General features: G+C 43.3%; 1 protein-coding gene across 4 annotated transcripts in view; it reads right to left on the bottom strand.

Annotated features, from left to right (window-relative positions):
* Positions 1 to 12402, bottom strand: part of plekhm1 (pleckstrin homology and RUN domain containing M1) — a 61914-nt gene that overhangs the window by 37832 nt on the left and 11680 nt on the right. For 3 of the 4 annotated variants that reach the window (XM_085966571.1, XM_085966573.1, XM_085966572.1), the window contains exons 2-3: positions 7866 to 7945; positions 2056 to 2300 (exon numbers count right to left, since the gene is read on the bottom strand). The exons of the other annotated variant lie outside the window; for it this stretch is intronic. In XM_085966571.1, the coding sequence (XP_085822697.1) occupies positions 2056 to 2300; positions 7866 to 7919 (299 nt within the window). In that variant the 5' untranslated portion in view covers positions 7920 to 7945. The remainder of the gene's footprint in view (positions 1 to 2055; positions 2301 to 7865; positions 7946 to 12402) is intronic. 4 annotated transcript variants of the gene reach the window in all.

The raw sequence follows: 12402 nt of genomic DNA, 5'->3' as shown, positions 1-12402 counted from the left end.
TTGGATGTGTCGATACAGTATCTTGAACAGCCTGCCCTACAGGACTCTAAATCAAGCGTGTTGATACAACCAGCTCAAGTTAGCTGCTGCTCGAGATTAAATGGAACGGAAAACAAATGGACGGCAGATTAACACACCAAACAAGATGGTGAGGAAACAGCAAACCATCAGCTGTCAGTGGATCCACATTTCATTCACGGAACAAAGAAAGCCCTACTTCTCCAAAATAAAATTGCTAAACCTGTGCCACTTTTACTTTCATACCAATGCAAAGCAGTTTCCGACAGTGTGTGTCAATATGCTATTTAACTGCAGAGGGCGTCAGAGCCAAGCCTGATCTTGTCCTTACCCATAATCCACACACATGCATTTTTTTCCCCCAGCAGGAGCCCCTGGCCAATAATCTGCAGCAGGAAACTTGGCTAGTTTGCCCTCCCTGCTAGGCCAGGGCAACTGTAGCATCCCAGCCAAATCAGCACAAACTGGGAAATGATCCTTGGAGCTTCTAGTCTGTGTAATTCATTGGCGGCGAAGTACTCTGGGACGTCCCGAGGATGTGAAAGGCACTGTATGAAAGCAAGTCCTTCCTTTCATGTCATGCAGCAGTTTTATCCACTAAGCCTTTGCAAATAAATCAATAGAATTGGATTTCTATTAGGATTTTGAAGAATTATGCCCTAGAACATAGACGTCTATGCCAAGCTCATCTATCTCAAAACAACAACAATGGTATCACTTTCCAACAACTGCTTTCAGCAAATAGATGTGCGAGTTTAACATTGCAATATTACCAGCAAACAACAGATGGTACAATTTCTGTAGCTAATTTAACAACAACTATTTATATAGGGCCTTTAACATCGTAAAACATCCCAAGGCACTTCACAGGAGTATTAGAAGACAACAAATTTGACACCGAGCCACAGAGAAATTAGAAATGTAAAATAAATGAAAAGGATTTGAAGTGGAAAGAGAGGTGAATGCTCATACCAACTATGCTTTATACACATATTTAAGAGATATATATATTTATATTTTAGGTGAGTTTTACCAAATAACTTCTTTTAAATGGTTTTTGCAAGATGACACTTTTAAGACAGTTCTTTTGAAGTTCCTTCAGTAACTGGAATCATTAAATTAAACCCCACCGAGCTCATTCAGGTCAGCTGATATACAACCGAATGATATGCAAATAACTGAAAGCTGTAGGAGACAAATCGCAAATCCACATAACAGTCACATTCATGTCAGAATGAAGCGCCTACAGATTTCAAGTGGAGCTGATGTCATCATCATAATCTGGTTCTCTCCTGCTGCTGAATCCTTCCCTACAGAGTGTGTGCGGGCGAGTGTTTAAACACACGTTTGTTTGTGATGGCGGTGTGAAGAGGAGAAGATTTGGTAGGTGCAAAGAAGAATTTAAAGCAAGCTGGCACGGGAATTTTTGCACGAATGTAGTTCGTGGAAGATCTGTGACTGTCTGTTTAGCCCATACTGCCCCGTTGGTTTGGGCCAGCAATGCATGTGCGACTGAGGCAATTCAGCAACGGGAGGCACCTGCAAATCCCTTTCCCGAAAAGGATTTTGGTGCGCCCAGCTCCACCGGCGCCAGATATCTTGTAAAATAAAAACAGAAAATGATGGAGATACTCAGCAGGTCAGGCAGCATCTGTGAAGAGAGAAACAGAGTTAACGTTTCAGGTTAATGACGTTTCGCCATCGACCTGAAACGTTAACTCTCGTTTCTCTCTTCACAGATGCTGCCTGACCTGCTGAGTATCTCAAGCATTTCCTGTTTTTATTTCAGATTTCCAGCATCTGCAGTATTTTCTTTTTGTATCTTGTAAAATAATTGGGTTTGAAGCTATTGAGCCAAACCAGATTGTTAAAAGTTAATACTAACCTTAAAAGAAGTAACATTATATAGTTTGTGATCAGAAAAATTCTACAGAATTAATCAGCATTCTTAGACCGAGAAAGACCACTTCAAATTAACTTTCAATTTTGGAGAATTATGATAATACAGTGGAAAATGAATTAGTTCTACAAACTTACCGGTGAGTGACTGTTTTAAGCAGGGTCCAAAAGACAGGCTGTGGGAGAGGTGCTCGACTGCCCTTTCGCCCTCGGTTTGCTCCGTCTGTTTTAAGGTATTTTGATTTCAAGCCATGCACAAACGCCGACTCCAAGACACAGCATAGCACATTTGCATCACTGTCATCACTGGTTACCACACAGTCCGAGTTTACGTAACGCTTCTGTAAGCACTTCAGGGAATGTGCCAGTTTCTTCTTTATCCGCTGAGAACGCAAGCGGACAATCCGTTATTTAAGTTGACATTAATGAGATGCCAATTTCCAAAAATCATACACAAAATGTCATGAATCCAGAGGCTCAGATCAGGAATTTGGGTTATTGACCCAGGTAGTTCATCTACTAAAAAAAAAGTGGCCTGAAATGGCACTGTGCAATAACAGTAACAGCTTCCACAAAATCAAACCCGCACCGAAGAAAGCAGATTATATACGCTATAGTGTAGGCTTTCTACCTACACTACTTGTAGTGCTTTCTGTTACAGGTAGATATTTCATTTCAGTACCCTTAACTTAAGCTAGATAAAGTAAGTAGTTAAGAAACTACACTGTAAACTAAGTTACCTAATTACAAATGTAATTAAATAAAACAAGGTCATATAGGGATGGCAGCGCAGGTGGTGTGCCTCAACTGCAGCATGTGGGAGTTTGTGGAGAACATTGTGATCCCGGACAACCACGTTTGCAGTAAGTGCCTGCATCTTGAGGAACTTCAGCTCAGAGTTTTTGAGCTGGTGCAGGCATTGCAGGGAATCAAGGATGGGGAGAGTTACCTGGACACTTTGATCCAGGAGGCAGTCACATCCCTTAGGTTAGGTAGTGGTACAGGTCTGGTTAGTGGTCAGGGACAGGAGGGTGTGACTGCAACTCAGGCAGGTAAGGGGACCCCAGGTGCAGTGCTGGAGGAGCCTCAGCCTTTGCCCTTGTCCAACAGGTATGAGGTTCTTGCTGCCTGTGTGGATGAGGGAAAAGCCTGCAGGATGGAGGAGCAAGCTGACCATGGCACAATGGTGCAGGAGGCCATTCAAGTGGGGGGAGTGAAAGGGAATGTAGTTGTGATAGGGGACAGTAGTCAGCGGGATAGATACTGTTCTCTGCAGCCACAACCAAGAGTTCCGAAGGTTGTGTTGCCTGCCCGGTGCCAGGGTTAAAGACATCTCCTCGCGGCTGGAGGAGAACTTGGGAGGGGGAGGATCCAGTTGTCATGGTCCACGTATGAACCAACGACATAGAGCTAGGAATGAGGTTCTGCTGAGGGAGTTTGAGCTAGGATTCAAATTAAAAAGCAGAACCTCAAAAAGGTAATAATCGCTGGATTGTTACCTGAGCCACGTGCAAATTGTATAGGGACAGATTAAAGGTTTAAATGCGTGGCTCAAAGAGTGGCGTGCGAGGAAGGGGTTTCAGTTCATGAGGCACTGGCACCAGTACTGAGGAAAGAGGGAACTGTTCCATTGGGACGGGCTCCACTTAAACCAGGCTGGGCCCAGTGACCTGGCGAACCGAATAACTAGGGCAGTAGACAGGGCTTTAAACTAATGAAGGGAGGGGTGGGAGGATTCAGGAAAGAGTAAATTTAAAAGCAGCGAGAGAAATGTCAAGGCTCTAGAGCAGAGTAGAGTTTTGGGTAAAAATAAGCACACTGGGTCAGGAAGGGAGAGAGAAAGTAACAAAGGTAATAAGGCATCAGTGACTAAGGTGATATCAGGGAAAAATAGAAATAAGTCAAAGCTAAAGGCACTATATCTGAATGCGCAAAGCATTCGTGACAAAATAGATGAATTAATAGTGCAGATAGAAATTAATAGGTTTGATCTAATAGCCATAACGGAGACGTGGTTGCAAAGTGACCAAGGTTGGGAACTAAATATTCCAGGATACTTGATTTTTAGAAGAGATAGGTAAAATGGAAAAGGAGGAGGGGTAGCCCTGATAATAAAGGATGGGATAAAGACAGGAGAGAGAAAGGATCTTAGCTCTGAAAATCAAGAAGTAGAATCAGTTTGTGTGGAGCTAAGAAACAGCAACAGGCAGAAAACATTGGTGGGAGTTGTTTATAGGCCCCCAAACAGTAGATGTAATGTAGGGCAGAGTATAAATCAGGAAATTAGAGGCGCATGAAACAAGGGTAATACAGTAATCATGGATAACTTTAATCTACATATAGACTGGGCAAACCAATTTGCAGTAATAGTGTGGAGGACAAATTTCTGGAATGTATGCAAGATAGTTTTCTAGATCAGTATTTTGAGGAACCAACTAGGGAACAGGCTATTTTAGATCTAGTATTGTGCAATGAGAAAGGGTTCATTAATAACCTTGTAGTAAAGGGCCTTTAGGAAAGAGTGACCATATCATAAAATTTTATATTCAGTTTGAAAGTGATTTAGTTAAATTCGAAACTAGGGTCTTAAATCTAAACAAAGCAAACTACGTAGGTATGAGGGGCGAGTTGGCCAAGGTAGATTGGGAAACTAGATTGAAAGGTATGACAGTAGACAAGCAATGGCTAGCATTTAAAGAATTAATACATAATTTACAACAAATATACATTCCTTTAAGGCACAAAACCCCACAGGAAAAGTGGTCCAACCGTGGCTAACAAGAGAAGTTAAAGATAGTATTAGAGCAAAGGAAGAGGCTTATAATGTTGCCAAAAAGTAGTAAGCGTGAATATTGGGAGGGTTTTAGAATTCAGCAAAGGAGGACCAAGAAATTAATAAAGAAAGGGAAAATAGAATGAGAGTAAACCAGCGAGAGACATAAAAAGACTGTAAGAGCTTCTATAGGTATGTAAAAAGGTAAAGATTAGCGAAAGTAAATGTGGGTCCCTTACAGGCAGAGACGGGAGAAGTTATAATAGGGAATAAGGAAATGACAGAGAAATTAAACAAATACTTTGGCCGCCAATTTAATAGCGCTCAGAGGGCGGGTATGGAGGCGGGTCCGCTGTCAAAATAGCAAAGATTGACAGGGGGTAGGAAACCCGCTATCAACCCGCCTCCACGCGAGTCTCCCAGGTGTCGGGTCTGTCAGCGGAGAACTGGCCCAACACCAAGCATTGGTTGTCATTTTCTAAAATTCCATAAATTCTGGAATGGTTCCTACGGATTGGAAGGTAGCAAATGTAACCCCACTAGTTAAGAAAGGAGGAAGAGAGAAAACGGGGAACTACAGACCAGTTAGCCTGACATCAGTAGTAGGGAAAATGCTAGAATCTATTATTAAGGACGTGATAACAGGGCACTTACAAAATAATAATAGGATTGGGCAGAGTCAACACAGATTTATGAAAGGGAAATCGTGTTCGACAAATCTGTTAAAGGTTTTTGAGGTTGTAACTAGCAGAATAGGTAAGGGGGAACCAGTCGATGTGGTGTATTTGGATTTTCAGAAGGCATTCGATAAGGTGCCACACAAGAGGTTATTAAACAAAATTAGGGCTCACGGGATTGGGGGTAATACACTAGCATGGATTGAGGATTAGTTCACGGACAGAAAACAGAGTAGGAATAAACGGGTCATTTTCAGATTGGCAGGCTGTAACTAGTGGGGTACCGCAAGGATCAGTGCTTGGGCCTCAGCTATTCACAATCTACATCAATGATTTGGATGAGGGGACCAAATGTAATATATCCAAGTTTGCTGATGATACAAAGCTGGGTGGGAATGTAAGTTGTGAGGAGGATGCAAGGAAGCTTCAAGGGGCTAAGTGAGTGGGCAAGAACATGGCAAATGGAAAATAAATGTGGAGAAATGTGAAGTTATCCACTTTGGTAGGAAAAATAGAAAATCAGGGTATTTTTTTTTAAATGGTGAGAGATTGGGAAATGTTGGTGTTCAGAGGGACCTGGGTGTCCTTGTACACGAATCACAAAGTTAACATGCAGGTACAGCCAGCAATTAGGAAAGCAAATGGTATGTTGGCCTTTATTACAAGAGGATTTGAGTATAAGAGTAACGACGTCTTACTGCAATTATATAGGGCCCTGGTGAGACCACACCTGGAGTACTGTGTACAGTTTTGGTCTCCTTACCTAAGGAAGGATATACTTGCCATCGAGGGAGTGCAACGAAGGTTCACCAGACTGGTTCCTGGGATGGGGGGATTGTCCTATGAGGACAGATTGAGTAGACTAGGCCTATATTCTCTAGAGTTTAGAAGAATGAGAGGTGATCTCATTGAAACATACAAAATTCTTACAGGGCTTGACAGGGTAGATGCAGGGAGACTGTTTCCCCTGGCTGGAGAGTCTAGAACCAGGGGTCACAGTCTCAGAATAAGGGGTCGGCCATTTAGGACTGAGATGAGGAGAAATTTCTTCACTCGGGGTGGTGAATCTTTGGAATTCTCTACCCCAGAGGGCTGTGGAGGCTCAGTCGTTGAGGATATTCAAGACCGAGATCGATAGATTTTGGAATATTAACGGAATCAAGGAATATAGGGATAGTGCAGGAAAGTGGAGATGAGGTAGAAGATCAGCCATGATCTTACTGAATGGCAGAGCATGCACAAAGAGCCAAATGGCCCACTCCTGCTCCTATTTATGTTCTTATGAGACATGGAAAACCTGCACGTTCATGGGAATTTTCTTAGCCTTCGGACCCCCATTCGCCACAATATTTCTGCAGCTGTCAATCTGCTTAATCACTCCCTCACACCCACCTTTGATGCCCTTATACCAAGAAAAACTTTTACTTTATTCCATTCCCCTCCCTGGCCATTGTCACAGACTGAACCAAACTGTTTGCAATCTCTGCATCCTGTTTGACCTTGAGCTGAGCTTCCGCCCCTATAATAGTTTCCATGGGAAAGTCTGCGTACGTCCAGCTCTAACATCACCCGCCTCCACCCATCAGCTGCTGAACGCCTCATCGATGACTCCAGACTCGAATATTCCAACACCTTTCTGGCTGGTCTCCCACTTTCCACCCCTGTAACTCTTAGCTCATCCAAAACGCTGCTGCCTACATTCAATTGCACACCAGGTCACACTTCCCTATCACCACTATCCTTGCTGACTTACATTGGCTCCTGGTCTCCCAATGCCTCCAATTTAAAACTCTCATCCTCATGTTTACATCCCTTCATGGCATCACCACCATCCCCAATTATCTCTTTAACCTCTTCCAGCCCTATAACCCTTCCCAAACACGGTTCCTCAGACTCTGGCCCTTTGTACATCTCCCCCTTCCTTTGCCTCACTATTGGTTGCCATGCCTTCAGCCAGATAGGCCCCGCGCTCTTACACTGTCTCCCTAAACCTTTCCACCTCTCCCTCTCCTGCTCCTCTTTTAAGACCCTCTGTAAAACCCACTTCTTTGACCAAGCTTACAGTCACCTCTCCTAATATCGCCTTCTTTGGCTCAATGACGATTTTGTCCGATTACACTTTTGTGAAGCACCTTAGGATATTTCTATACATTAAAGGCACTAAATAAATGCAAGTTATTGTTATTCATTCTGGAATCAATGAACAATCTGAGCAGTCCATTACTCCAAAATATGTAAATAACCACCAGATGTCATTTGAGCACATCCCTCCCAAATATGTTATATTTCAACTGTGGAAAAAGCAAAACTCATCTGTCTCATTCAGGTTAGTTCTCTTCCTCAATAAATATTCTACAAATAGTATCTTCTTGATTATTGGAAGAACGAGATTTACTTTACTTCATAAAGCTGAACTTTACCAATGACACAATGCAAAAGCAGAAGTGCACCCTCTATTCTAGATTTGTCAGCTGTATTAATATTTTACTTCCCCTTACCTGTTTAATGTCTCTGGGTGTAACCGAGTTTTCGGGCGTGTGCGCTGAAATCATTATGTACAGGTTCACTCACATGACACCTTTAGATAGAGGAATGAAGAAACACTTAGGATCACAGAACAAATTTAGAATTGAAATGAGCAGCGACCACGCTAACCTTGACCGTGACAAACACATCAAAGCAGAGACATTAGGCTTTATGAATTTCACCTCAAACCACCAATTTCCTTTGGATGACGAATTGTTAATCTTAACTCAAGCAGCCAACAACAGGGCTCGATGGGCCGAAATGGCCTCTATCTGCACTGTGGGGATTCTGTGGATTCTCCTGTGGAAGTGTCCCAAGACAGAAATAATCAACACATTGCGTTCTCTCTAGAACCCCACTTTAGTACTGGTTGGCCAAAAAACAACTTTGCAATCCAATCATCATCCAGCTCCACAATTTATTTTAAATAGCTGCCTCTTTAAAATGTTGATGTTCTGTACTTCAGGAAAATCAGAGAGGGTCAAATGAAGTTTGCTGCAAGCAACCTGAAGTCTAGGCCGAGATTCTTCAGCTACTTGAGACAACACGATTACCACTTTGGACAATTCTCTCGGTGTTGTCCTAATACATCAAGAGACACATGAGTCAAGTCAATCAGGGCATTTACTTTGAGGAGTGACATCATACTAATCGGAACTGGAAAAACAATACAAAGCTTCTATAACGTGCATGATCACCAAGCTACTATGAGCCGATAAGGACATAAAAAAGCTACGTTACTAGGTCAACTTTATGTACCATAGATTTGATAGCCAAGGTGTGCTAGAAAAGTCAATAATCCAGGTCTTGAGTTGAGTCTGTGTGTACCTCCCTCCCTCTCAAAGTGAACAGTTCAAACTTCACAAGCCACAATGATAACATTTGGCAAAGATGCTAAATTATTTTCTATTCAGTTACAAGGCAACAAAGGGAGATTTCTAGTACATGTATCACAATCGGATTTGCATGAAATTACACCTCATATGTGCCACAGACAAAACTGTCGGCCTTACGTACAGTTAGAATAGTACAGAACTTGAACAATAAGGTAGATTGGTTACCCTCTCAATGGCCGAGTAGATAATGGGACTTCCCAGTGTAGTATAAATCATACAGACCACAAGGTCCCAAGTTCAATACCTGATCCAGGCTGTTGGAACATTCTAGGTGCTACAATTGGCTTCAGCATCCCTAGGCTAGGGAAGATGGGGGAACAGCCAAGTGTCTTGCCCTGAATTGCCAGCTAGTGATCCCTCCGTGATCAAAAGTAGGAACCCTGGTTTATTTTACATTCCCTAACCCAGTGTGCTGCAGCTAATTGTAGCACCTGCCCTGCTCAAGATCAACTAACTCAGGGGCTCAAACGAGGGCCATGTTGGTCCACGAACCAAGATTTTTGCTTTCAATCGTTGAGGTTTCCATGCGACCATTTCCAACTTCAGAACGGGTCAGCTTGGCTCAGTTGGTTGCACTTTCACCTCTGGATCAGATGGTTGTGGATTTGAACAGCACACTTATCATCTAGGCTGACATTCTGGTGCTGTAACATCAGAGGAAGCATCCTGTGCATGAGAAATTCAACCAAGGTTCCACGTCCCTGATCAAATAGCTGTTAAAGATTCCAAGGCACCATTCAAAGCTGCGCAGCCTCATCAACATTCCTCTCAATCAATACAGGGGTACCACCAATACAAAACTGGCCATTCATCTCATTAGTGGGACACTGCTGGTGCAGAATGGCTGTGACATTTGCCTGCTAACAACTGTCACTGCATCGCAAAAAGTAATTCATGTTTGAAGTGCTATAAAACATTGATAACATGAGGTACGATACATAGCAGGTTTAATGATGAGCAAGAGAAAGTACTTCCAGTCAGAATGTTTATAATTATTGTGCAGGAAATTTCATGTGATCAATCTAGTTTGGCTGCAAAGATGCTATCAAAACATCCGCTACATGAATTTGAGTTTTGAACCCATTTCCATAAAATTATTGTGTACTTCTAATCTAGAGAGAAGGTAATAGGGTCTTGGTGGTCATAAAGTAGACTGTTGATCCCATGGTATGCAGCAGCATGGTCAATATTTGAACAGAAACAATTCCAGCACCAAGTGTTTAAGCTGCAGCTCAAGTTTTACCCAATGGGCAAACAGAGTAAAGTTGCCAAAATGATACGCTTATCAACCTAAAGAAAACAAACAGAGGTGATGGACCAATCTGCACCGAGCAAACAGTATATCGATCGAACCATACTGAACTGAACTGTCTGAACCACACTGTTCGCAACCTTGGTGTCATATTTGACCCTGAAATGAGCTTCCATCCACGTATCCGCAGCATAACAAAGACCGCCTACTTCCACCTCCGTAACATCGCCCGTCTCCGCCCTTGCCTCAGCTCATCTGCTGCTGAAGTCATCATCCACGCCTTTGTTACCTCTAGACTTGGCTATTCCAACGCACTCCTGGCCTCCCACATTCCACCCAACATAAACTTGAGGTCATCCAAAACTCAGCTGCCTGTGTCCTAACTCACACCAATTCCTGTTCGCCCATCTCCCCTGTGCTCACTAACCTACATTGGTTCCCAGTTAAGCAGCGCCTAGATTTCAAGATTCTCATCCTTGTTTTCAAATCCTTCCATGGCCTCGCCCCTCCCCATCTCTAATCTCCTTCAGCCCCCCACCCAGAGATATCTGCACTCCTCTAATTCTGCCCTCTTGAGGATCCCTGATTATAAATCGCTCAACCATTGGTGGCCGTGCCTTCTGTTGCCTGGGCCCCAAGCTCTGGAATTCCCTGCCTAAACCTGTTCGCCTCACTACCTCTCTTTCCTGCTTTAGGACGCTCCTTACAACCTACCTCTTTGACCAAGCTTTTGGTCACCTGCCCTAATTTATCCTTATGTGGATCAGTGTCAAATTTTTTGTCTTAAAATACTCCTGTGCAGTGCCTTGGAACGTTTTACTACATTAAAGGCGCTATATAAATACAAGTTGTTGTTGTATGCTGTACATGACTTAACCTAACAAAGTATGCAGTTGAATAACGCCCCAATTGATCAATAGGCGCAAGCTCACATCAGAAGGGTCAGTTAATCCTTTGGCAGACTGAAAGAGTGAGTGGAGTTCAGCATGATATTGAGTCGATCAAGCAATTTCTATTCTCCCGCAAGGTAGCGAAACCAGGACATACAATCACCAATAATAATAGCAAAATACAATCACCAGCTTATCGAAGAGGTCCACATGTTTCACTAGCCCTGCCTCGAATCCATTGCGTCTATCAAATCAGTGACTAAGTGACCAAAATGTGGAATGTCAAACAGTGTTAAGACAATGTTGATAGAAGCTGAGCTCCACATGGTGGAGTGGATCTTTGGCTCAGTGGTAGCACTCTCACCTCAGTCAGAAGGTTGTGGATTCAAGACCCACTCCAGAAACCTGAACACAAAATCTAGGCTGACACTCCAGTGTAGTACTGAGGGAGTGCTGCACGGTCGGAGGTGCCGTCTTTCAGATAAGACGTTAAACCTAGCCCCCAGCTGCCCTTGGGGGTGGACGTACAGGATCCCATGGCACTATTTCAAAGAAGAGCATGGGAATTCTCCCCTAGTACCCTGACTAATACTTATCCCTCAACCAACATCACAAACAGATTATCTTGTCATTACCTCATTGCTGTTTGTGGGAGCTTGCTGTGCGCAAATTGGCTCCCACATTTCCTACATTACAACAGTGACTACACTTCAAAAACAAAAATACGTAATTGGCTGTAAAGCGCTTTGCGACCTTCTGAGGCCGTGAATCATAGAATAGAATCATAGAATGGCTAAAGCACAGTAGGAGGCCATTTGGCCCATCGAGCCCGTGCCAGCTCGCTGCAAGAGCACTTCAGCTAGTCTCAATCCCTCACCCTTTCTCCATAGCCCTGCAAATTTTTCCGGTCAAGTACTTATCCAATTCCCTTTTGAAAGTGCATTCCAGATCGGAACCACTCACTGCATAAAAAAGTTTTTCCTCATGTCGCTTTTGGATCTTCTGTCAATCACCCTATGTCCTCCGGTCCTTGACCCCTCCGCCAATGGGAATAGCCTCTCCCCATCCACTCCGCCACGATCCCGAACACCGCCATCAAATCTCCCCTCAAAAAGGAGCTATATAAATGCAAGTTCTTTCTTTTTTGAACATGATGGTTCAGGTTTATGATGACAGCAGTTCTTGGTACAGCAAACACAAACCTGTGGGTTGTGCAGAGGGAGTATTTTAAGAATGTACTGAAGCAAACCTCATTTCAGTGTGGCATTGACACGAACTGACTGACCAGGATGTTTTTTAACACTGATACAGAGTGAACAGCTTAGAAGTCAACACCGCCCATAGCAGCAAGAATGTGGTCACTGCTGCAGAAACAGCCTCAACAGCAATAACCAAATGACTTAAACAGGCATCTGCACAGACTGTGGTAAGCACTGTTCTTCCTAAATTGGATAACCCAGCCACAAGCAGA

The sequence above is a fragment of the Somniosus microcephalus genome, chromosome 24, assembly GCF_052327205.1.
Source record: "Somniosus microcephalus isolate GS21.2 chromosome 24, FLI_Smic_1.0, whole genome shotgun sequence".
Lineage (NCBI taxonomy): Eukaryota > Metazoa > Chordata > Chondrichthyes > Squaliformes > Somniosidae > Somniosus > Somniosus microcephalus.
Note: the sequence above shows the minus strand (reverse complement) of the source record. Positions and strands in the feature narration are given on the sequence as shown.